Source organism: Zasmidium cellare (genome assembly GCF_010093935.1).
Source record: "Zasmidium cellare ATCC 36951 unplaced genomic scaffold M409scaffold_2, whole genome shotgun sequence".
Taxonomy (NCBI): domain Eukaryota; kingdom Fungi; phylum Ascomycota; class Dothideomycetes; order Mycosphaerellales; family Mycosphaerellaceae; genus Zasmidium; species Zasmidium cellare.
Genome location: NW_022986946.1, coordinates 306,774 through 330,701, shown reverse-complemented (window position 1 = coordinate 330,701; position 23,928 = coordinate 306,774). Strand labels below are relative to the sequence as shown.

The following is a 23,928-nucleotide window of genomic DNA, read 5'->3' as shown; positions in this document are numbered from 1 at the left end:
ATTTCAAAATTCATTGAAGTAGTAGGTATGGCGGAGTTCAAGATGGGGGCGGAAATGGGGCCGCCAGATCGGAGAGGTACTAGAAATAGGACGCTAGAAACGGCGCTAGCACAGGACCCGCGATTTCGCACAACAAACAAACGAGCAGCACAGCAACCAAGCTCTTGATATTCATCGCCCGGCCGCATTGCGAGGTCGCCTGCTGTGCTTCCGTCTCAATCATCCACCAGCATTCGCAACTCCATCCATACCAAGAATTGGTCGTATCCCGGTCCAGCGCCGTCGTCTTGAACCTGGTTTCAACCGCTGCTAGCGCCGGCCATAGCAACGACCCACGTCGACAACACCTCAACCGACGTACCCTCTCGCACGGCTTGTTATGATTCCACGCAATTCATAGCTTTACAAGCTTTGCGACTCTGGGTCGCCACATTGCACACGATGACGGTGCCCAACGATCTCCCGCGTTTCCCATGCTGGGTGCAAGCCACCTTCTCCTGGGGCGGAGAGACCAAGAAGGACCTGGGCTTCATTGAGGGCGACTTGATCGAAGCGCTGAATGCTGGCGATGGCGCATGGTGGATGGGAAGACTGCGACGGGACCCCAGAGCTGTCGGTCTGTTTCCTTCGAATTTCGTCAAAGTACTCGACGCATCGTTCCAACCCGCGCCCAATAGTCGCAATGCGACGCCGACGAAGCTACCTCGACCTCAACACGATTCTTCGAACAGGAGTAGATCACTATTCAGGAAACCATACCAGGCGTATGAAGAGTATGGAAAGCGCGACAGCTTGGATAGCGTCAAGGGCAAAGAGGGGACACCGGAGAGCGATTTGGAGAAGTCCAAGAAAGAGAAGAGCAAGTTCAGGCCATATTCTAGCATGAAGACCGCGCAGGCGCCGACTGGGACGATTAAGAAACATGCTTCAGGTGCACCTATCATTCCTCAGGATAATGCGCCGCGGATACCAGCTCCACCGCCGAGAGGTGGCACTCGTCGAGCACGCAGTCCGCAACCGCCTAGAGCTCCTCAATCGGCGTCACCCACGCCCACGCCTGGCTATGTCCCTTACAGAGCACCTTCGCCGCAGCCGTCATACGCACCTTCACCAGCACCTTCACGGCCGCGATCTCCTTTGCCATCGACGTACCACGATGGTTCAGCGTATCCTCAGATGCTACCAATCTCTCGACAGCCATCACCTAATCCCTACGATCAGCCGCAATACAACTCCAGACCTCCTTCACGAGCGGACTTCGACGATGATTTGGGATCATCACCTCCCCCTCCACCGCCTGCTCATCGAGTGCCTTATCAAGTCAGCCGGGCGCCTTCACCGCAGCCAGACGAACCCATGCATCCTGGCTATGGGAGAAGCCCAACCGTGACTCCCGTCCCTCCCTCACCGAATGGAAGCCACATGACGCCGTCACCGTTACGAAATGCTATGAACGACGTGATGACATCGCTCGAAGACATGAGCGCGTTGCAGTCCTCTCCACCGCCTCCTCCGCCACCACGATCCAAGACACCTTCGAATGTCTGGTCGCCCGACGGGTTCGAGGGTGTCAGAGACCTGTCCCGTGCACAATCTGCTATGGGATTTGCGCAACCGGACCGGGCACAGTCTTCGCTCGGCTTCGGTGCCCAGGATCCGTTTGGTATTCCGCGAACCAAGACGCCTTCTTTGCCATCGTCGAGAGACGGACCTCTCAGAGTTGATAGTTACGTCCAACGAATGGAGCACCAGCTACGACAGATGCCGTCTTTCTCAGATCAACCACCCCAGCCGCCACTCAAGGGAACACAGTACTCAGCTCGACCGACAACATCCAGCAGCCAATCTAGCAGTGGTTCCAGTAATCATCCTCAGTCCGCACAAGCTCAACTACCACAACTTCGACATCGAAAGTCAGCATTTGAGCTTGGTCGTGAACGTCTTAACCGGACGTATACTACCAAAACGAATGCAACCAACTCCACCGAGAACTCTTCAGCGACGCAAAGCAGCGCAAGTACCCAGCTGACGAGCCGTAGCATCATGTCAGGCTACTCAGCGGGTGGTTTCAGCGCTACGAGTGCTGGCAGCCTTGCCCGTCGAAAGTTTGGTTTGGGGAGTCAAAAAGAGCGCAGAGACCATACGCACAGCAAGTCCACAGGTGATATGAACTCCAGCGCAAGACGTATGGTAGCGAGCGAGAGTTCTGCGTCTGGCCCAAGCTATCACGAGAGCCATAGCTCGCAAATCCAGGCACCTGTCACTCCTGTGGCTGACTGGGCGAAGGATCCGATGGAAAATGCAGGCGTGCTTGGTGGCTTGAGTTCACCTCAGGCGGCGAAGAGGAGTGGTTTCTTCAAGAGAATGATTCAGACTGCGAAAACAACAGCGAGAACCGGTGCTGCGAATGCGAGGTCTACCATTGGAAATGCCAGCCAAAGCCGACCTGGCAGTCGAGCAGGTGGACGCCCTGAAAGTCGTTCAGGAAGTCCCACAAAGATGTTTGGTAGCAATGGTCCCACGTCTATTGCCGGCGGAACAGCTGCAAGGCCGCAAACCGCACCTGGTGGAGCGGCAAGAGATATGGGTCTTGGTGGAGGCAATGAGTGGATGCAAGTGCGCCGCGACATCAATCGTTCGAATTCCCTGAGCCAGCGCGAACGAGATGATCGGGCAGAACGGTGTGAGATGCTTGATTATCCTGTGCTGCGACCTATCGATCAGTTGCTGGAGATTGTCGAAGGCGATGAGAGTCTCGACGGTCTACCTGTCAGTGAGCCAACGGACTTCAATCTGCCAAACCTGGCGCTAGTCGACAAGAGCACACGCTTTATTCAGAATGTGCCGCCGATGGTCAGTGCGAATTCTCTGGCACAGAGCTATGTCTGCAGACCTCACAGGAGTGATGTTCAGCGATTGCGTGCAATCTTTACCTGGGTTGCTGAGCGAATCCGGTGGGAAGAGGATTTCGAGGGTGAACTTGACACGCGCAGGACGATCCAGACCAAGCGTGGTTGCAGTGAAGAGATTGCGTTGTTGATCAGGGATATGTGTGTTGCGGTGGGCCTGCACGCTGAGATCGTTCGTGGATACCTCAAAGGACCTGGCGAAATCGTGGAGCTCGAGTCGCTAGCCCAACCGAATCACTGGTGGAATGCGGTCATTGTCGATGGCGAATGGCGGATGATGGATTGTGCTCTTGCCAGTCCTACGCATCCCAAGAGAAGTGCTTACAGTACAGCCAGCAGCCAAGTGGCAGAGTCGTGGTACTTCCTCGCCCGGCCGATGGAGATCTGCTACACTCACATCCCTCTTTTGCCAGAGCAGCAGCATCTCGTGCCTCCAGTAGAGCATGAGATCTTGATTGCGCTGCCTTGTGCGTGTCCGGCGTATTTCAGAAATGGTGTTGAGATGTCCAACTTCGACACGAGCATGCTGTACCTGGAGCGGCTCGAGATGGCTCACCTGCACATCAACGTTCCTGAAGATGTCGAATGTGTTGCCGAGACGGAAGCTAGGGCTTTCGCTCAGGACGCAGATGGTGACTTCTTCGAGAGTGGCGACATTGTCACCAAGCAAGCTTTTGCTCAGGCAGAATGGGTTGGCGGCCGGAAACGGTTCACTGTCAAGGCGCTTCTGTCAGGCGATGAAGGTCGTGGTGTGCTCAAAGTCTATGCTGGGAAAAGGGGCCTGATGCATTCTGTCAAAGACAATCCACATTCGATGGCACTCGCCTTGCCACTCTCACACACTGGACAGAACCCGCCCTACGATTTCCATACCCGGCACCCAACACCGCACGCCCAGCGTCACGATCTATACGTCGCGCAACCGCAGTGTCTCCGCCTGACGATGAACAACACCTTCGTCTTCTGCGTTCGCCAACACCCCTCCTCCCTCTCGCGCTTCACCCCGGACACCTGGGGCACCGGCACAACAGGCCGCCCTCAAAGCCCCAACCCCCTCGTCCGCCCCACAAGCGCCATGTCCATGGTCTCCGTCTCGGCCTCCCAGACCGGCAGCCAATACTCCGACCCCTCGTCCAACGCCTCCTCCTCAGGCATGACGGCCGCGCAACAGAAACCCGCCAAACTCGCCATCCAATCTCCAAGCCAGAAGATTATCCGTCTGACCAGGAAGCAGGAGCATACGAGTCGCGGAGTCGAGGAGGAGGATTTCGGCGGGTTGACGACGAGTTGGGAGACGGTTATCAAGATTGGGGAGAGGGGGATTTGGAGGGGTTTAGTGCTTGCGGATCGTAGTGCGAGGTGGTGTGTGTTTGCGGAGTGGGAGTGTGTATGAATAGAAATGATGGCGCTTTTTCTGGGGTATGTATAATTATTGTTGGTAGTCTTTTGGGGAGTATGTTGTTATTGGTTGTAGAATTAGCGTTGGTGTTGCAAGGGCGTTTTTGGGAAGTTTGAGCGCAAAAGGAGGGAGGTGTGGCACAGTACTCGGGAATCAGGTATTGTTGAATTGATAGAAGTCTATCTTCTATCTAATGTGTAGTAGTGTCCTTCTCGCTTTTGTGATATGCCCTCCCCGCTACTCATGACAACTCCTTCGTGCCGTGGAGTCGTTACCATGGTCGAGTCTGGTTGGGTGGATGGGAGATGTGCTGGACGGTTTTTCGTTAGTGCTTTTTCCGGTCGGTCGAGAAATGAAGGATAGGGCTGACTCACATGTCTGCTTTCGAGGATTCCGGGGCTGATGGTCTTGGTCTCCAGGGGATTGCTTGGAGTGGGTGATGGGGGATGGTGAGGCTATAGGCGTAGCAAACTTCTCTCAGTCACCGCTCCCACTCGGGCCAAAACCAGGGGTTTCAAGAGCCTCACATCGATCATCGGATGGCGGTGCCTCGAAGCGCGAATGAGGAGGAAAGAAAGCTTTCTCCCCTTCTTCCCTGCTTAGATGCCCGGTCCACTATGCTGCAGCATATAATGTCCGCACCCGTACATATACGTCCCGCCGACGTTCTTCTTGTGGGGGCTCTCGCCGGTGTTGCACCCGAGCAGGATGTTGTAGAACGTCGGCACGCACCCCTCGTAGTCGAAGTAGGCGTCCGCGTCGCAGAAGGGGTTCGTCAGGGAGAGCGCGACGGTGTTGTCGGTACCGGGGGGGATGGAGTAGACTTCGCGGAAGGCGGAGTTGGTGGAGAGGGAGGCCTGGTTTGGGGGGTGGGTTAGTTTGGTTGAGCGGTGATGAGGGGGTGAAGGGTGGGACTTACGCCGTTGAAGCGCGTGCAGAATGTCTCGATGGCGGGGGTGTAGTAGTCGGCGAAGACGCCCGTGCCGGTGATGGGGAAGCATTGGAGGTTAGAGTCCTGACGGGTGGTGAGGTCGAGGTCGAGGGTTGGAGGGGGTTGTCGTCGGGGACACATTGGCAGTATTTGCCTGGTGGGCAAGGCTTGCACCACGGCGGGTCAGAGGGCTGGCGGGCCTGGGTGGAGGTGTTAGTGAGTCTGAATATCTGGCTTGTGATAAGGGGCGCTTACGACGAGGTTGGTGTCGGTAGTGGTTGGAAGAGCAGAGGTGGCCGTGATGGCGATTGCGGCGAGGGCCAGGAACTTGGCGAGGACCTTCATGGTGGAGGTGAGGAGTTGGATGTGTGTGGTGTATAGTGAGTGGATGGTGTATTGGTATGTAAGAGAGAGGATGTCGTCGAAAGCGGTTATGGTTGTTGTCGAGAGTGTCGAGGAAGTTGGAGGAAGAGAGTGGCAAGGCGAGGTTTAATAGTCGACAAACAGGCCGCAAATCTTAGCTATTCACCTGCTCACATCCGGAACAACATATGAAGGCAAGTCTTGTGAAGAAGAGTTCAGATGTCTTATGCTCTCATACCTGCCCTTCGCATGTGGCAAGTCGAAAAGGCGACGATCTCGCCGATTCGGTCCCATGAATCGGATCACGCGGTACAACATGTATTTCCTCTGATCAGCCGGCCTTGAAGGTCTGCCAAACAGCAGCCCAGTGTTTCTTCGTCTTGCCCTACTCAAGCATCGATATCCTTGTACTGCACACCTTGCGCCAACATTTGGGAAATCAACTCCTTGATTGCTTCTGGTTTGTCGACAGATAGGCGATCCTTGCCATCAGGAAAGATGACTTCTTCATACATATCCGGCATCTTCATCAAACCACAGATATTGAGGTCGTTGAGGTCAAGATCTGTCAGCACGACTTGCAAAACGGAAGACCAACATTCATGCCCCTGAATTTGCACGCCCAGTAGCTCAACTTCTTTCAGAGTCTGATGATGTCCACGTAAAACTTTGGCAAACTGATCAGCTCTCCCATAGAAGCCGCCTAGCCGCAGATGATGCAGCCGATGGTTGGCAAAGGCTTTGCCTAACCAGCTCAATGGATTGGAGTCGTCGAAAGCTGCAGATCCTTCCCAGTGCTCATCATACATGCCGTCGTTGTAAAGGAACAGCGACGTGATGTTGGTCGCAGAAGCGATCAGTGCGCCTAAGCCGTTGTCTCTATCAACGAACCAACGTTCCTGACCATGTGCAAATCCTATCATCAGCGACGAGAGGCTTTCCCACGAGTGACACAGTCTCTCCATGTCCAATGAACACAGGCCGTCGAGTGCCTCTGACGTGAAGGTACCTCTGTCCGGGTCTTCACACAACTCGAGATGGCTGAAAGAGAACCCCGTCCTTGCCGCCGCTTTGAACAGACTGTTCATGATCCGGCTACAGTCACTGCCAGAGGAACCACGTCGCACGAATTGATGGCTTCCCTCAAGATTCAAGACGTCCAGCATCTCATCGCTTCTAATGGCCATCCCAGGCGCGACATCGTCTCCGATCGAGCCTGTGACGCAAAATGCCACCTCCTGACTAGCTGCTCGCAGATTGTGCATGGTCAATGCCAACAGATGGATGTCCAGGTCATCGTTGGTCAAGTCGGTCATTTCGGGCTGCCATGCCGACTCTAGTCGCTTGATCTCGCTCCCCCGTGATGCGGGTTCGTCTCTATCGACCTCTTCATCAGAGTCACTATCGATCGATTCGGGTCTCTGGGTGGTGTGGGTTTCAGAAGATGTTGCACAAGCTGCAGGATCGACGACGATGATTCGAATATTCCATAGCTTCTTGGTGAGGTGTGGGTGTGAGGTGTACTCGGCAAGGCGAGTGAGACCGTATCGTGAGAAGACATAGTGACGCTCTCCAAAGTGCAGAGTCAAAAATGCGTCCTCGGAGGCTGCACGCATGTCACGGGATACCTGGCGGAAGGCAATGACGTCTTCGTAGTGCAGTGCCTCCGCGATCTCCTTCTGCAACTCGGCCGGCAGCGTCGCCAGCGTCGGTGGCGCGTCCATGGTGGTGCGGTGAGGTGTCCTGGTGATGGTGTGTGAGGTTCGGGGAAGTTGTTTGTGAAGGAAGCACCAGGTGTGGGCGAGGAAGTTGCTGGAGCGCTAAATTTCAAGTTGGCAGGGATGCGGGCTTGGCATCACATGCTGGAATCCGAACGAGGCAGGAGCACCTGACATTTTTAAATGGCTCTTTCGTTTCCTCCGGCCAGGCTCGTAATAAGAATCACTTGAAAAAGATCATCTACTGATGTAAGAAGGGGGCTATGAAGCGGAGGTTGAGGACGTAATGCTTCACTCAAGGTTGTGAATGTGTCAGAAACAGGGCTGTTCGAGTCATTGAACGCCTTAGGACAAATTGGGCGAGGATTGATGGCTGTTCTGCAACGGAAGCATCGATTCGGACGTGCGCTTGCGATCTCTGATAGAAGGACGATGGCATTGCGCTGTTACAATGACAGAGCATGTGGACAGCCAGAAGAGACATGACGTCGATTTAGTTTGCTCCTTCCAATAGCGCAAACCAATGAACTCGATCTTCCAAGGAGACTTCTGGCCCCTTTGATTGCTACTCCGCATCTTCATAACGTGGATCTTGGGCCAAGTCCTCCAGACCTCGTAATACCTCTTCCCTGTCACCGTTAATCTCGATGATATCCCGGCTCTCTCCATCGACAATCATCATGAAGAGGCTTTCGTCAGCACCTCTACTCAGGTTGCCCATACCGAATCTCTCGAGATCCAGCTCCCTGAGTGACAACAGCGCTTCGGACCAGCACTCGTGTCCGGGTAGGTTGATCGTGTAGACACCGAGACTGCGCAGTGTGCTCGCATGTGTGTTCGCCAGAGCCATAAGTTCGTCGATTTTCGCTGCAGGGCCCCATAGGCTGAGATCTCGTAGATGCATGTGTGACGTAGTTTTCGCCAGCCAGTTGGTGCAGTTTGTTGCTGTTAAGAAAGATTCTGGCCTATCCTCCTCGACATGGAAGGACAAGAGCGTCAATGCGGTTGCCTCGGCGAAGAACGCCTCCAATGCGCTTGTATGAGGAGCATGCCACTGACTGTGCGGATGCGCAAAGCTGAGATCAAGGCTTGCCAGATTAGACCACATCATCGGACAACTCGGTTGATCTCGGATCAGGGTATCGAATGAAGTCAGACTCAACTCGCCCCCGGAAATATCGAACTCGGTGAGGAAATAGTCCACACGATCCAAGGTCTTCATGAGACTTACGAATGCATCGTTGCATTCTTCGGTCACCAGATCGCATGAACGCACTTCATCGTCAAGGTTCTCAAGGAGTCGCGGAAGCCCATAGAAGCCTTCTATTCGCCGTGCACTAGAACCCGCTGAGAGTGCTATCTCCACATAATTTTCAAGGTCGTCCAATCTACCAAGTATTGTGATGAGTAGTTCGTGAATCTCGCTTTCATCACCTTCAACCTCCTCCACGAATCTTGCGTAAATGTCTCCTCGACGTCTAGCACCTCTTGTGCGGTGCTTCGCTGCGGAACCTGTGCCCGGGCCGTACTTCTCACGATCGAGTCCGATCGTGCAAAGCTCGAGAGACCGCATTTTCCGCGCCCAATTGGGTCTGCAACAAATCCTGGCCAAGACGTCGAGACTGTGAGTGGTGAACAAGTGTTTACGATGTGCGAAGAAGGCTATTGCGAAAGCGTCGTCCACAGCACCCGTGAGGATACTGTGTGTCAGTCTCATTGCGAGAAGGTCCTTGCTGTCTAAAAATTCTGCAATTACAGCGAGCATTTCTGTTGGGAGGTCGAGCAGCTTGGCCGTCGACTCCTCGATCGTTGGCCTAGCCTTGTTGCTAAGTCTTTTGGGGGACCTGGTTTTGCAATGAGCACTCGGTTCTGGTCGCCGTACATGTGGATTCTCATCGAATGTTTCCGAGTCGTTGCTGTCATGTCCCACGGTTGGAGGAGATGCAAGTCTGTTGGCTTTGACAGCGTCCTTTGCATGCTTCAGCGAGTCGCGGCTCAAGGGACTGCACCGAGCCACACGAGATCGTGCAGCTACGAAGAAGACATCCACGGCCATTGATGAAGTCACGATGGCATTGCAAAGAATTGGGAACGGGAAGAAGCTCACGGTTGTGATGAGGTGAAGTCGCCAGCGGCGCCTGGCCAAAAGTCGAGATTGACAAAATGGAGAGTAGGTGAGGTCAACAAGGGAGCGTGCAAAAATAACATTTCTTCGAGCATCGAACGGATTTCTTCTCACAGCATCTTCATACCATAAGTATCTAATGAAATCGGTCAACTCTAAAGTGGCTGTTGGCCCCAAAGTTGATGATTCTCAGTGGTATACTGGCCAGACAACTGCATGTAGTAGAAAGGACTCTTGTCATCATCGCTACCCAAGAAACCTGGATTTGGATTCGTCGGGAGGTTCTTGAACTAGATCATAGGTAGGACTTGGGTGCCTGGATATTCACCGTTATTTTCGATCTTCCAACGGAAGGGGGCTGGATGGCAGGCTTACCCTCAGTGTACTCATCAAACATGGCCCCAAAGTTGAACCACGCCTTGACGGTGCCATTGGAGAATGACTTCAACTGCTCCTCGTAAAACGTTCCATTGAAGCGGCTTCCAAGCGGCGGTTGATACGTCGCATTGGTGTTCGCATTGCGATTCGATCCACCAGGGGTGAATGCACCCCCAAATTTGATGCCCCACGAATCGGTCTGGGCCTTTCCAGGGAGCAGCTCGTGCTGGACAGACCACTGGAAGTCTGAGATCGTTGAGAAGGCGCCGACAGGCCAGGGCTGGATGCAGTCGGCTTGCTGGAAGGCTGGCCAATACCCGTTGGGGTCTCGGGTCTTGTAGTCGAGCCAGTTGTGCGGCACGCCTGCGACCATGAATGGGTTCTCAGGGGCTTCTTGGAAGCGGTTGATGATGTCTTTGAATTTGGAGCCGTTGGGACCGGTGCCGTTGTTGACTACGGAAGCGAGTTAGATTCATGTTAGCATGCAGAGAATGTGGTATACGCACTTGCAACGCCCCAAATTTCGACGACGGGACGGGTTCCGTTGTAAATGTAGCTCTTGCTCGAGAACAGCGGCTTCACAACATTGTTGTAGTCGTTTTGCAAGATGGTGAGATATTGGTCAGGTCCCCAGGCATCCGTCTTGCCGCTGAGATCGTACTCGACGGCAAAGTATTTGTTGTACTTCTCTGCCATTTGTTGAATAGTTTGGAGTGCCTGTAGAGTAGCGTTGTAGTAGTCGTTCGAAGGTGTGGCGGCATCGAAGAATCGTTGGACGAAGACGCCATCGATGCCGTACTGCACCATATACTGAAAGTGCTTCTCAATTACTGCGGTGCAGTAGCTGTTGAAGAATTGAGCATGCGATCCGTTCGCGAGAATGAAGTTTGTCGTCTCCCAACACTCGCTTGGGTAGTCCTCGACGTAAGGAAGAGTGTCAGTCAGGACTATGAGTGATCAGCGGGTGACGGGGCCCGCAAGCAGTGGTGTTGTCATACCTTGACTGTTCGGAGGGTTGGGTGGCCCCGGTGTTCCTTGCGCAGGGTTGAACCATTTGAAGTCGTTGCTGTGAACTTGGTCCTGCGGCTGGTGGTTGGGGTCCCAAGTTGGATACCAGGCTTGATATCCGAAGACGGTCATACCATTCAATTGGGCATGATCGTACGCAGCGGACAGGGTTGCTGAAGAGAGCGCCAAGAGGGGAGACAGCGTGGCAGTAAACGACTTCATGGTGGGAGGTCGATTGTAGAGAGCCTGAGCATATTTTCGGACGCAAAATGTTGTTTCTTTATACTCTTGTCATCCGGCCGGCGCCAGAAGCATAGTCCTGTTGTTACCCTGCATGAAGCGGCTTAGTCTCATGGGTGCACTCGTTGAAGAGCGATCCGTATTCAAGTCCAAGACTAATGCAGCACTAGACATCTCAGCTCTGACACCGTAGCTTTGGAGTGCTCTTGTTGGGTAATGGAGTCCTTGAGCCTGTGCAGCAATGTCAGCGCTTGCTCACCCAACAAGCAGTGCTGGATGTCCATACGTGAGTCGTACATCCAATCTTGAAGGGCCTCTGATTAGTCTTGTCAGAATAAGTGCGAAGAGCGGCAATAGTAAAGACCGCGAGTCTCTGCGTGATTAGTGATGTGCATCCCTCGTCCCGCTCAAGTAGTGGGCGAAGTCTTGCATGACATATGTGTAGCCTGTGTTCTACTTGCCTTCTCAATTCTGCATACGGATCTGTTCCACAGAGCAGACGGAGGATCATAAAGGTTGAAAGCTTGATTGCAAGAAGGTGGGCGGGAGTCTGAACTAGGCACGGCTTTACATACCCTTTTCGAAAGCCAGCCAACTTCAGCGGACGATAGTCCCTGTTCCAGTGGATATCACGTGGCATAGGTCCACAAACAGAGCCAGAAGAAGAAGCTAGTCGGACAATCAGGTCGCAAGAACAGGAAGTGAGGCTCAGAGGAGTGTCCTCAACCGTGGCCAATCCGGTACGGTCATGGAACCCGTGCAGTTGGCAATCGAAGCTAAGGTGCGGTCTCCTTGCTTTGAAATGGCCGAAGGTGCACCTTCTCCTCCTTCTCGAGAAGCCGCTGCACACTCGGCGGCATCTCTTGCAACTGAGAGGCGGTCAAATTGACGTCGACGCAATGGCAAAGCATGATGTCGATGTCGATATCGAACAAGGAATCGGTAAAGCGTTCACGGAGAGTTCTCAGAGCCCTTCTTCCACTCATTGCAGTCAAGACTCTTGCGCAGGTGAAGATGCTATAGTCAGTCCACTTCTTGTACTTGGCAAGCATGTTCGCGGTGCTATCGTCAGATATGACTGTAATCGGATCAGTGTGGCGAAAGGAGAAACTCCAGGTCTTCAGGCTTGACATGGACTTCGCTGTGTAGGCAGACCTTGAATTACAGAGACACCCTGCAGCAGGTGATCCTTTCCCCAACGCCGCATTGGAATGAAAGAGATACAATCGATCTCGCATGCGTTCTAATGGGGATGTCTTCTCAAGGCTGTCACAGGCTCGCCGAGGTCAGACAGCTGTCGTAAAGCGGCCGTCGAAGCCTGGCTGGCCATGATCTATTGCGGTCAACTTCTTAATGCCATTCCTGCCCGCAATCTTCTGTCGGATTCGTTGCATTTGATGAACGTTCTTGGATAGAGGATATGTTTTGGTCGATATTGGCCAACAACGTACAGATTGAAATACAAAGACCCATATCCGTATAATAGCAGGACCCAATTCAATGAGAAGAACATTCTCTCCGCAGCGTCTAGACTGCGAGTCTGGAATTCCAAGGAATAGGAGAAGAGCCAGGAGACGAAGTTGAAGTTCGAAACAACATGAACGCGAGATTCGAAATCGCGCTAGCACGTGACCGTCATGCACTGACCACACTCCGAGCTTCCGTCCATACAGAAGCGGAGCAATTACAGCAACCTCAACTCCTCCATACCAACCCACCACCGCCACGATGTTGCAACGGAGCGCCCACAGGCTATTGCCAGCCATCAGTCGGCGGACAATCGCCGCGCGATCATACAGCACACAGACGGACAATCCCGTCCCCGCGAACAACCCCAACCATCAGGAGCGCCGGTCCCCCGTCTCCAGCACCAATGCCCTCCCTACCGTCTCCGTGGGGGCGGGCGACAAGGCCCTAGTGGAGGAGCCAGCGAAGGCAGAAGAGCTACGAACAATGCAGGCTCCAAACAGAGCACAGACCTGGAGCAGGAGCCAGCAGCCACGGCCAAAGGCAATGGTTGGGCCAAGATTCGAGCAGACTATCATGGAAGATCAGGTATGCAATTATGCACAGAGGATTACTATTTTGAGACATCTAATTGGATATGAGGAAATATGGGAGATCAATGGCTAACAGTTTGCTAGCCACGGCCTCTAGCCGCTATCGAGCTTATCCACCAGCAGCCAGTGACCTGGACCAAGGAGCGTATTGTCTCGTGCGATGGCGGAGGCGGACCATTGGGACACCCCAGAATCTTTATCAACGTCGACAAGCCACAGATATGCTGGTGCACATACTGCGGCCTGCCATTCGTGAGTTTGCTCCGGAGGAAGTGTCGTATTGATGTACTAACCTTTGGCAGGCGCATGAGCACCACCGCAAGCACCTTGAAAGCCTGCCTTCGACCTCATACCCGCTCGAGCCTACGAGCAACCCAGCACAGATTCCGGCAAGCGATCTGGACGCAGGTGCCAAGACTGGCGCTACGGCCAAGTATCAGACTGCGTCTGGCGCCCCTTACGAACAACGATAGATACACCTCAATTCGAGCATTGTACATAAGTTTAGTGGCCAATGTCCAATGCATTTCCAGGTTTCGAAAGGTTCATAAAAACGCGCGAAAGCTCATCCTACATCGATTCTGGTCCTTTGGCGTGTTCAAATATGGCGGTGTAAACACAGGATGAATTTGCAATCACCGTTGACATTCATCAACTGCTGACCTGAGCCGTCATGTAGGTTATCCACGGCGATCCGGTTACGAAACTCTTACCGCAGCCTTACCCTGGCTGGGAGCCGTGTAGTCGTTTCAGCCTGCGGACTGTGCTTCCCAGGCGGGGAGTCTTGATTTATGCGAGTCAAGACATGTGAGTTCTGCCTTACGCTCATGCCGGTTTGGCATGCTCTGCCATGTGTTGACGGCAAACATGACGCGAACATGACAGACGTCAACCCTGCAGCAATTGTTCCCGGACAAGGGTTCGGGCTTGTGCCTGATACAGAGCCTACCTCTCGACAGGCACATCACCCACCCATTGGTTCCACTGGCGAATGTCCTTCTCATGGTTCAGCGTGGTGAACTACGCGGGTCGAGCAATGCTCGAGTCGTCTCTCTCCGGCGCCTTACCCAGCAATGTTCGTCTCAGACGGCATCCGCTGGATCCGTTGGTATGGATCTCAACTGTTGAATACCTGGGCGCATTGTTATGAAGTACCTCCATGAAAGCCAATTCGCATCAAAACGAGGACATGGCACATGAACGATGCATGGGCTACCAAGGTCTGACAGGGCATGTCAACAGAAGCACACACCTCAGAGCCGAGCCTGTTGGGTATATAACGACATGGACTCTCCCCATGGCATGTCCACTCGACTCCACCAGACGAACAGCAGCTCTAGGCTCACAGCAACCAGCAAGTCAAGCCTCGCCTTCCACCAATCTATCAACCAAGATGCACTACATCGTCAAAATGACCCTCCTCTTCGCGGCTTCGTATGCCCTCCCGAAGACCTTCGCTTCTACTTGAACGCCAGACTTACCTTCTATCAACAGCGCCATCGCCGCCAAGCAAGCAGGCCAATTCGGACCCTGGGATCCACATCCACGCCAATGGGGTCCTGGCCGAGGAGGCGGCTGGAGCAACAACGGACAACCACCTCTCGACTACCGCGTCGGGTGTACCTGCAACACCAACCAGCAAGAAGACCCGTCGACGGGCCAGCAAGCCTGCAATCAGCTATCCAGCATCTGGGGAAATCTGTACTGGGATGACTGGAACCAGGTCGTAAGTAGAAGAGCCCCGTGGCGATGGTGAGCAGAGACTGATTGAGCAATAACAGTGCATGGACGACAACCAGATTGGCCTCGACACCAATGGCTTCAGTGCGGCTTGTCAGCGGGCTTCGCAGGGACAGAATTTCGATTCTTTCAATCCTGTTGCTACGCAGGCCGATTGCTCGCCTTTTTAGACGGAAGAATCATGGTTCCTGGAATGCCTGAGCCGCAGAGAGAAGAAGAGGATGAGGTAAACGGGTGCAGGTGTTTCTGGTAAGGCGTTGCTTCTCAGGGCGGAGTATCGAAGTCCTTCTCTGGTGTTCGTGTGCAGGTCATCAAGAGCAGTAGAATAAGAGACTCGATCTCTCAATTGACGTTTCGGTCTCCCTCATACCAATCACCAACTATTTCCCATCTTGAACAATACCCTCTCCAACCCAAGTGATCTGCACCGGCTGGCATGAAATGGGTTCGGCAAATCCGGAACAAGAGCACTGCACTCCTCTCCTTCTTAGTTCAATCCTTTCCGTCCATGTTGAATGAAATGCCGGCGGCTCATGATCAATGGGGAACATCTTACTGCGGTATCCTCCTAATGGCGAGGCCTGGTGCTTTTCACGAGGGTGATCGGCGTCTGTCTGTTGACGATGATTGTCAGTTTGCAGATGCCTTGCATTGCAGTAGTAGCCTCTGCATGTACGTGTTTGTGAGGATGGGATCCGGGTTTTGTACTGCGATCGGAAGATGCCTAGATGAAGCATTTCCTCTTCTGGGCGTATCGATGGTGGTGCTGGCGATCTGTGACTTCAGGTGTTCGATTCGATTCACAATGCTTTGACCTCTGTCTGTATTTTCCTGTTCTTTTGCCGGGATGACGGAGTGTGACTTGAACGTCTGTAACATGACATGTCTGTCACTCAGAGCATAGTGTGAGTTGAGACGTCCAAGTGTTCGGTCCCGAGAAGATAGGGAGTAATGTTGATAGATAGAACTGAGGCATTGTATGATGTGTAGATTGATCTGAGCGACATGTCATGCTGCAACTTCTAAGTAGTGCTGGGTCGCGAAAGACAGACAAAAAAACTTTATGGATAGAATTGAGGCATTGCAAGATGCGTAGATTGATAAGAAATTTTGATATTCATTATGATCAAACTCGCTTTCTGTCGTTAAGCATACATCCGCCATAATATCATTAATGACCCTGCATCATCCATCGTAGCCTACTGTCCACTTGGGAAGTAAGAAGCACCCGGGTACTGCTTGAACAGCGTATTGTTGAGGCTGTTCAACTGAGGGCAGTTCAGAGCAGAAACCTGCGGTGCAATATTCTGGTTCAAGAAACTCAAAATCTCGCCCACAGGCTCCAGCAGTGGCGTTGCAGCGTCAACAAGTCCGGCTTGGGTGGCTTGCAGGAAAAAGCATGCCAGGTTGTTGCCCTCGAGAAGCGTGGCACCGTTGAACACGCCCTGGGTGAGATCGCCGGTGTCGATGCCGGTGAAGGTGTCGACTTTGCCGGTGTTTCCGCCGAATTGGACGATACCTGGGTACATGCCGTTGTTGATGAGTGTGTCGACGTTGGTGTCGACGGTGTTCATTTGTTGGCCTGATGGGCGGCGGTACCTACAAGACAGAGTAAGTATCTGCGTTGTATTCGAAGTATGGTATCACTTACCAGTTGAGAGGAATTCGTTCTTGACCCGGAGTCCAGACGAAATTTCCTGGAGTTCCAGTGACAGAGAAGAATTGCTTCAGCGTCTCGCCATCAAGCTTTCCACCTGGGATCTCTGCGGAATGGTTGCTCATGAAACTAACGACAAAGTTGTGCGCATCAGGCGCGACAAGACCGGAGAATGGCTCGGAGAAGTAGTATGGGTTGTTCAGCACAGAGTATCTCATCGTGTAGTATGCCTGTGCCGCGGCCTTGTCGTGGGTGAAGTTGTCCTCGTCGCCGAGCATGGAGTAGAGGTGTTCCCAACGGTGCATCTCAAAGAAGTCTACGTCGCCGTCGTGCAAATATGCATCACCCTGGTTTCGTGTCAGCCTCAAAATTAGCAAAACCAAAGGCAGAATACATACTCGAACAATGGAGGCATCTCCCTCATATCTATTATGAGTACCAATGATACCCGTTGGCCTGCCCAAAAGACCAAGTACGCCGTTGAAACCGCCTCCTATTGACCATTTGCCGGCGATAGGGTCGCCTGAGATGGCAATGGAGATGACTGCCAAGATCGCTGAAAGATCGGGAGACATGTTGTATGCGGCTTCGAGGCCGTCGACGGCTAAATGATGGTGTCAGCAACGTCGTGGCTTGAGAAAGGTTGTTGGAGCATACTCTGCTGAATAGTAGCAAGGCCATTGCGTGGCATGAAGGCGTGGTTTGCAGCAGCGTTGAGACCGGGGCCTGTTGAGTAAAAGGTCAGTATCCAAGTGCCATATCAAATCTTCACGTCTTTTCGACACGATTATGATGTCAAGACTCACATTGTCCTCGAATGTCGCTGGGACCAGGAGAAACAAACTCGTGTCCACTACCCTGGCTGACATCGACAAATTGGTCGTCGGCATCAAAGGTCGTGCATGGTCCGTGAACACCGCAGTTGTCTCTTTGGGTGGTGAACTTCGGCGGTGGAACGGTAGGATAGACCACTCGCTTCTGGAGGGTGCGCCCCTTGGCCACTTCCTCCATGACCATTGGCCATGCCGCAGCCAATGGCAGGGCCGTAGCGAGAAGTTGAAGATTTCGGCGCATAGTTGTATAACGTCAAAAGAGCAGTTGAAGAAAACGTCCTGTTGATGCCAGTCTCGTAGTCGTGTTGACCCTGTCTACATATACGCAGTGCCAATCTTCTTTGCCACTGTTCATCGTCACAAGTTTTCTTTTGCCGGCCTAGACTGGCTAGCAAAGACTCGAGCATTTCCAAGTGGTCGTCATTGTGGTATGCCTCCAGTGACACTTTGCATCGTCCAATAGCAGCGTCTCTTTTTCAAATCATCCGTTCCCATTTGGCAAACCCCTCTTCGAGACGTATAGAGTAGTCTGCAAGACCAAGCCGCTAGCTGCTAGAACTGAATAAGACGGGGTCCTATGGGCGTCCGCACCTTCTCTTTTCGGCCGCAGTGCGAACGCATTGTTCGAATGTGGCTGCTTGGCTGCAGCTATTTGACGTAGCTCAGGATGCTTCCCGAATTTGTTGTCTGGTTTGATATGATGCCGAAAGAAGGCTACATTCAAGGTTGTGTAGATCTTTGCGGGGATGGCGAAGCTTGTTGGTGGTGGAAATGTACGGTGACGGCGAGGGCGTGAAGCCATCAAGCCAAAAAGCCATGTTCGGTAAAGGCGGCTTCTGCAGACAGATTTGAAGCGCCTGGTACTGCGAATAGAACGCAGATGGGATCATGGTGAAGGGAGGCCAGCATGGTCACACGGAGGGCTACGTCGGGTTGCTTTAAGTCGCCACAGGGAAGTGCTCGTCTGTGAGCTGCCGATGGGCACAGACCATGTATATTAACATAGTCTGGAGCGTGCTGATGGAGGTAGTAGATAGCGTGATGGGATGTTTGACTGTGGAAATTGTCTTTAGTAGGAAGACGAGCAAGTCGACTGGGAGGTCGGTGTCCAAATTGGGTCTAGCGCAGCCTTTAACGACCTCACTCCGTCATATGAAAAATTTGCACCCGATTGGCGGTCGTAAGGCATCGTTGGTACTCTGGAGCAAACCCTGTAGCTTGTAGATAGGAACTGCATATAATAGGCACATTCGGCTCCTCAAGCCTCACGGTTGCTCGTTGTTCAAGCCCGTACCGCGCTGAATGGATCGTTAACGCGTTCCCGGAGCTTGCCAAGACTTTGGAGAATTTCCCTCGAAGGCAAGAATACGTAGCAGCTGCCGATTTGGAGGTACCAGCGGAATGGAAATTGTCAATTCGGACACGGAGAACAAGCTCCTGTTGTCAAAATCATGGCAAAAACGTTACCTGGGTCACCGTCGTCGCGTAAAGTTGACATCACTAAAAATTCATCATATCGTTATATTTTTTGATTCGACGGACTCCTACACTTCATATTTGGAGTGGTGGAAGTGCAAAAAAGCTGGATTTAAGGGCCCGACCGCGATTTGAACGCGGGACCTCTTGCAATTGTGCTGTTTTGAAGCTCCCAAAGCAAGAATCATACCCCCTACAAGGTTTGTTAGCAACACCATCAGTGGATGGATAATGGATTGAACTTACTAGACCATCGGGCCTTGCTAGATCTCGAAAGATCTAGATGTGATTGGTGGGCTGCAAATTTTGATTGTATATGTAAGCTTTGCGCCGCAGCCCTAAACCTTTTTTTCCATAGCAGCACCCTTATTGGAGCTCAACTTCCCAGCACTGCAGAACTCAAGTTTGGGAACATTTGATTCCAAGTGGCAGCTCTGAGAGCGTTGGGAGATTTCAGCAACGGCCAAAGATCCGAGCGCTTAGATACGGCGATGGACTCGGGATAACCTTCCGAACGCAACTTCAGCGTCAACAACGACATCTCAACAACTCAACATGACTCCATACATCGGTAGAAACACGCACGACAGCGATGCCTCACTTCCGGGGCAAAGCTCTAATCAATGGCGAAGCCACTGGTCCATTATTATTCTCCAATGTCCCTCTCAGCTTCTGGGGCGGAACCGACCCATCAACAGGTGAAATAATCGATCGCCATCACCCTCTCTCTGGTAGAATCCTTCACAATCATATCCTAGCAATACCTGCAGGCCGCGGATCATGTACAGGAAGTATGGCGATGCTGGAGTTGATGCTCGCTGGGACCGCTCCGCTTGGACTGATTTTCGAAGTACCGGAGCAGATTATTACGCTGGGAGTTATCGTGGCGAGGAAAATGTTTGATAGGAGTATCCCAGTTGTGGTGCTTTCGAGCAGCGACTTTGCATTACTTGGAGATTACGAGCATGTGGCTATCGCTGGTGAAAATGTCCATACCGGACCTGGGACTCCACCCGAACAGATCGAACTACAACTGCCCAAGCCCACGGTCAATAAATTGCAACTTACAGAAGACGAGGAGGTTCTTCTAGCAAAAGGCCCCAAGAATGCAAAAGGCCTAGCCATGGAAATCCTCACCGGATTCGCCGCCCTCCAAGGAGCCACCAGCCTCGTCAGCGTCTCACAAGCACACATCGACGCATGCGTCTACACCGGACCGGCTAGTCTGTCCTTCGCGGAATCCCTACTTAGCCTTCCAGATGCACAAGTAGCAGTGCCCACGTCCATGAACTCCATCTCGATCGATCAGCGGCGTTGGCGAGAAATCGGCATGGAGCCAGAGAAGGCTGAGGCAGCTAACAGACTCGGCAATGCGTACGTCAAGATGGGAGCTCGCCCGACGTTTACATGCGCTCCTTATCTGTTGGATAGCTCACCTGAGCGTGGCCAGCACATCGGATGGGGCGAGTCGAACGCTGTCGTCTTTGCCAACAGCGTCCTCGGGGCACGAACGCAGAAATATCCGGATTGTATTGATGTCTGCATTGCTTTGACTGGAAAGGCTCCCTCGTCGGGCTGCCACAACTCGGAAGATAGGGCTCCGCGGGTACTGTTGAAAGTAAGTCGCACACCCGTCCAAGACGAATCTATTTTTCCTTTGCTGGGGTACCGCGTTGGACTACTGAGTGGTGCCGACATCCCAGTTGTAATCGGGATGGAGGATATGAAACTCAGTCTCTCTGATCTGAAAGCCTTTGGGGCAGCGTTTGCGACGACATCTTCTGCGGCTATGTTCCATATACGAGGCATCACCCCCGAGGCTCTCTCGCTGGATAAGGACTACTCAAGCTTGCAAAGGACACAGATCCTCACACAGGATCTCGTCCGCTGCTGGCAGAGCCTCAACACCGCCCAAGACGACTCAGTATCTATGATCGCTCTCGGAAACCCTCACTTCTCCCTCGAAGAATTCTACTCCTTAGCACAACTATGCGAGAAGTACGATCGACCGACGGAAATCCCCCTCATCATCACCACCAGCCGAGCAATCCATGAAAAATTCATCAAGTTCGGCCGTGGGCAAATCCTCGAGAAGATAGGAGCACAAGTCATCTCCGATACTTGCTGGTGCATGCTCGAGGAACCTGTCGTGCCTCCCGGAGGCGGGAACATCATGACGAATTCGGCCAAGTACGCACATTATGCTCCTGGGTTGGTCAGGCGAATGGTTCACTTCGATAGCCTTGAGGCGTGTGTGCGTGCTGCTTTCGAGGGTAGGCATAGTATCGCTTCTCCTAGCTGGCTGCGTTCAAGTTGAGAGAGAGGCATTATAAAGTCGAGTCTTTCGAGACACGGATCGTCTTGATTCGAAGATAAAGAGCCTCATGCCATGCGTACATACTGAGACAATGGCACACATCTCGAGGATCTGCTCATAATACTTCGCCAATATTGCCGTGAGGACTCCACGATTGTTGAAGCAGGCACGTCTTAATCTCAGGCAGAACTCCCAGGCGTCGAAGCTCTCGATAATCCTCTATACGATAAGTGGTGCATCCTGCGATCCACCGCAAAGGGAAGGGCAAGTCTCCAATGACCCCTGACACGAGAACTACTCAAATCATGTCTCTCTGCAATGGGAACAACTCCACTATCTCGTGGGACACCAACAAACTACACGGCCTCGTCAAATGGCAGGCACAGAGGTAACAATCCTGCTACTCCAGCGCTATGTCCGAGCCTCTGACTAAACGCTCCAGCTATCAAGGTACAGTAAGCACTAAAGCCCTTCGCCATCTTCACAGCTATCCTCCCAATGACTTGACGGCATCAGAATTAAAGGCAGGCCAACGATCATCGCGGAAAGCTCCCAATGTGATGTACGGGGAGAGAGCGACGGATTGGTAGAGGAGCGAACTTCGCTTCATCGCAAGAACCCGGACGGCGTTTAAGATTCCATTGTTCGTTATCACTGCACTCGACAGTCACAACCTATCTCTTGAACACCACAATCATGGGCAGTATTGACGCCAATGGCACGACCGCCGCCCACGGCGTCATCAGATACAGCGAGCCGGACGACTCAATTCCAGCATCAGAACGATCATTCTACTCCTTCCCAGCCTCTCGCCTTGTGGAAGACCACACCCACGAACTCCACGACCTCCGCCAATCCCCCATAAAACCCGGCGCCGGTCTCGACGTGCAAGGCTTCACCTGGCTTACGCATAAGTCGGCGCTCGCTGGGGACGAGTGGTTCCAAGGGCGCAACATCGAGGATGTCTACGCGCCGGAGATGATCAAGCTTATCTGTGAGGTGACGGGGGCGAAGAGGGCAGTGGTCGATGGGTTTGGGATCCGGACGAGGAGTGCGACGTTGCAGGAGGAGAAGCCATATGATGTGAATTTGAAGGGAGATGGATTGGATCTCGTGGTTTCGCAGTTGCCGAGGGATGTTTTGAGAGGTTAGTCGGTGCATGATTTGGATCGATCAGACTGGTGATGGTAATCTTTGGTGCAGTATCTGGAAAGGACCGAAACAACGCAATCCCGCCGGCGAGAACCGCTCATATCGATTTCAGCGTCCAAGGGCTTCGAGACACGGTTCGTTGGGGTAGGCAGGACATCGCAAGGGAGGCTCAAGCCGCAATCGAGGCGGAGGATGCTGGCGAGGCGCCTAGATACGCGGCTTACAGTATATGGGTAAGTCGTCCCTCACCTCCCACAGCAAGCGATACCCACTGATCTACGAGCCCAGCGTCCTCTCAAGCCCGTAAAAAAAGACCCTCTCGCCATGCTCGACTGGCGCACCGTCGACAAGTCCGACATAGCTCCCATGACCTCCCGTGCCCTCAGCGGAATCCGTCCAGAAGGCGAGTATATCCGAACGGGCCTCAGTCACGGCCCTCCAAAGAACCCTGAGATGCTCAAGTGGTACTGGATTCCCAGCCAGCAGCCTGACGAGGTCGTGATTTTGAAGTTCTCGGATACCTCGGTGGGAGACCTGGGCGAGAATAAGCCTGATATCGCGGCGCATTGTGTCCATGGGTCGCCTGTGATTCCGGGGATGGAGGATGTGGAGGCCAGGGAGTCGATTGAGTGTAGGATTATTGCGTTTTGGGATTGAATGGTCGACTGCTGGAGCGTTTATGAATCCATCAAGAGGTTGATTTCAATGGCCTTGACAAAGACGTTGGTAGTCTTCACTTGACGTACGTCCCATTCCTTCGAAGTGGACCATAGTGTTGTAGGGTCTTGCTCTCACGTTGCCGTTCATGCGGTCGGGCATTTCTTCGATTCAGCCTTCTTGGCCTACGCATGTCTTGCAAACGAATCTCGCATGGTAGACAGCCCTTCGTCTTTCCGAAAGGTCGGTGCAAAACATATTACTTCGCTCTCCATCCTCACCATCGACCCAACTCTTCCAGACAACCCACAAACCATCCCCTCATCCCCCTCTTCACTCCCCAACCCCAAACAACGCCAACATCCCCTCCCTCCGAAACATCCTCGCCGCCTCCACCGCATTCGGCCTCCCCGCCTCCAAATCCACCCCACCCCTCTCGACAAGCACCCTCACAACCCCCTCATACCCCTTAAACACCGCCCCCGCTACGGGACTCTGGCCCCGCTCATTCAGCACATTCGCATCCGCGCCGTGGTCCAAGAGCATGCTCACCGTGTCGACGTGGCCGTGGTAGGCGGCCAGCATGAGGAGCGTGTCGCCTTTGTGGTTCGTGAGGTTTGCGGGGATGCCGGCCGTGAGGTATTGTGCGAGGGGGGCGGTGCTGCCGGCGCGCGCATAGTCGAAGAGCTTGGTTGCGAGGGAGAGGGCTTCGGGGGGGAGGGTGGTTGGTTTGGTGGTGGAGGTGGAGGGGTCTGGTTGGGATCGCTGGGCGGTTTGGGGTTGCTCTTGTGGGAGGCCCATGGTATCGATTTTGGGGGATATATGAAATTGGACAAATAAAAGTGTTTCGCCTCTACAGTTTGTCGGTGATATACTGTCAGGATGTGGCGATTGTGAGATGGTCAACAACGTTAGGTCAACGATGAGGTCATCGATAGGTGAGGTTTGATGTACTGAAGATCTCG

General features: G+C 53.1%; 12 protein-coding genes across 12 annotated transcripts; 6 read left to right on the top strand and 6 right to left on the bottom strand.

Moving 5' to 3' along the window:
• Positions 1-441: 441 nt before the first annotated feature.
• On the top strand, positions 442-4,302 carry M409DRAFT_49267 (uncharacterized protein; the record flags this gene model as incomplete). The annotated part of the gene is made up of 1 exon (XM_033811192.1): positions 442-4,302. The coding sequence occupies one exon, from the start codon at positions 442-444 to the stop codon at positions 4,300-4,302; it is 3,861 nt and encodes a 1,286-aa protein (XP_033673619.1).
• A 605-nt stretch (positions 4,303-4,907) lies between these two features.
• Positions 4,908-5,584, bottom strand: M409DRAFT_16690 (uncharacterized protein; the record flags this gene model as incomplete). Its single annotated transcript, XM_033803728.1, has 4 exons — positions 4,908-5,165; positions 5,228-5,323; positions 5,377-5,439; positions 5,495-5,584. The coding sequence occupies 4 exons, from the start codon at positions 5,582-5,584 to the stop codon at positions 4,908-4,910; spliced, it is 507 nt and encodes a 168-aa protein (XP_033673618.1).
• Positions 5,585-5,991: 407 nt separating this feature from the next.
• M409DRAFT_49265 (uncharacterized protein) lies at positions 5,992-7,326 on the bottom strand (the record flags this gene model as incomplete). Its single annotated transcript, XM_033811191.1, has 1 exon — positions 5,992-7,326. One exon carries the CDS (start codon positions 7,324-7,326, stop codon positions 5,992-5,994), a length of 1,335 nt encoding a protein of 444 aa, XP_033673617.1.
• Positions 7,327-7,885: 559 nt separating this feature from the next.
• M409DRAFT_16688 (uncharacterized protein) lies at positions 7,886-9,376 on the bottom strand (the record flags this gene model as incomplete). Its single annotated transcript, XM_033803727.1, has 1 exon — positions 7,886-9,376. One exon carries the CDS (start codon positions 9,374-9,376, stop codon positions 7,886-7,888), a length of 1,491 nt encoding a protein of 496 aa, XP_033673616.1.
• A 224-nt stretch (positions 9,377-9,600) lies between these two features.
• M409DRAFT_16687 (uncharacterized protein) lies at positions 9,601-11,053 on the bottom strand (the record flags this gene model as incomplete). The annotated part of the gene is made up of 4 exons (XM_033803726.1): positions 9,601-9,735; positions 9,795-10,276; positions 10,330-10,770; positions 10,822-11,053. The coding sequence occupies 4 exons, from the start codon at positions 11,051-11,053 to the stop codon at positions 9,601-9,603; spliced, it is 1,290 nt and encodes a 429-aa protein (XP_033673615.1).
• A 1,746-nt stretch (positions 11,054-12,799) lies between these two features.
• Positions 12,800-13,604, top strand: M409DRAFT_49263 (uncharacterized protein; the record flags this gene model as incomplete). Its single annotated transcript, XM_033811190.1, has 3 exons — positions 12,800-13,126; positions 13,216-13,383; positions 13,434-13,604. 3 exons carry the CDS (start codon positions 12,800-12,802, stop codon positions 13,602-13,604), a joined length of 666 nt encoding a protein of 221 aa, XP_033673614.1.
• Positions 13,605-14,524: 920 nt separating this feature from the next.
• M409DRAFT_16685 (uncharacterized protein) lies at positions 14,525-15,041 on the top strand (the record flags this gene model as incomplete). Its single annotated transcript, XM_033803725.1, has 3 exons — positions 14,525-14,565; positions 14,626-14,857; positions 14,913-15,041. The coding sequence occupies 3 exons, from the start codon at positions 14,525-14,527 to the stop codon at positions 15,039-15,041; spliced, it is 402 nt and encodes a 133-aa protein (XP_033673613.1).
• A 1,029-nt stretch (positions 15,042-16,070) lies between these two features.
• Positions 16,071-17,602, bottom strand: M409DRAFT_16684 (uncharacterized protein; the record flags this gene model as incomplete). The annotated part of the gene is made up of 5 exons (XM_033803724.1): positions 16,071-16,470; positions 16,523-16,875; positions 16,927-17,132; positions 17,186-17,254; positions 17,335-17,602. 5 exons carry the CDS (start codon positions 17,600-17,602, stop codon positions 16,071-16,073), a joined length of 1,296 nt encoding a protein of 431 aa, XP_033673612.1.
• Positions 17,603-18,351: 749 nt separating this feature from the next.
• On the top strand, positions 18,352-18,850 carry M409DRAFT_49260 (uncharacterized protein; the record flags this gene model as incomplete). Its single annotated transcript, XM_033811189.1, has 2 exons — positions 18,352-18,541; positions 18,606-18,850. 2 exons carry the CDS (start codon positions 18,352-18,354, stop codon positions 18,848-18,850), a joined length of 435 nt encoding a protein of 144 aa, XP_033673611.1.
• Positions 18,851-19,429: 579 nt separating this feature from the next.
• Positions 19,430-21,154, top strand: M409DRAFT_62443 (uncharacterized protein; the record flags this gene model as incomplete). Its single annotated transcript, XM_033815178.1, has 1 exon — positions 19,430-21,154. One exon carries the CDS (start codon positions 19,430-19,432, stop codon positions 21,152-21,154), a length of 1,725 nt encoding a protein of 574 aa, XP_033673610.1.
• A 696-nt stretch (positions 21,155-21,850) lies between these two features.
• Positions 21,851-22,963, top strand: M409DRAFT_16682 (uncharacterized protein; the record flags this gene model as incomplete). The annotated part of the gene is made up of 3 exons (XM_033803723.1): positions 21,851-22,301; positions 22,358-22,539; positions 22,595-22,963. The coding sequence occupies 3 exons, from the start codon at positions 21,851-21,853 to the stop codon at positions 22,961-22,963; spliced, it is 1,002 nt and encodes a 333-aa protein (XP_033673609.1).
• A 333-nt stretch (positions 22,964-23,296) lies between these two features.
• On the bottom strand, positions 23,297-23,764 carry M409DRAFT_16681 (uncharacterized protein; the record flags this gene model as incomplete). Its single annotated transcript, XM_033803722.1, has 1 exon — positions 23,297-23,764. One exon carries the CDS (start codon positions 23,762-23,764, stop codon positions 23,297-23,299), a length of 468 nt encoding a protein of 155 aa, XP_033673608.1.
• Positions 23,765-23,928: the final 164 nt, after the last annotated feature.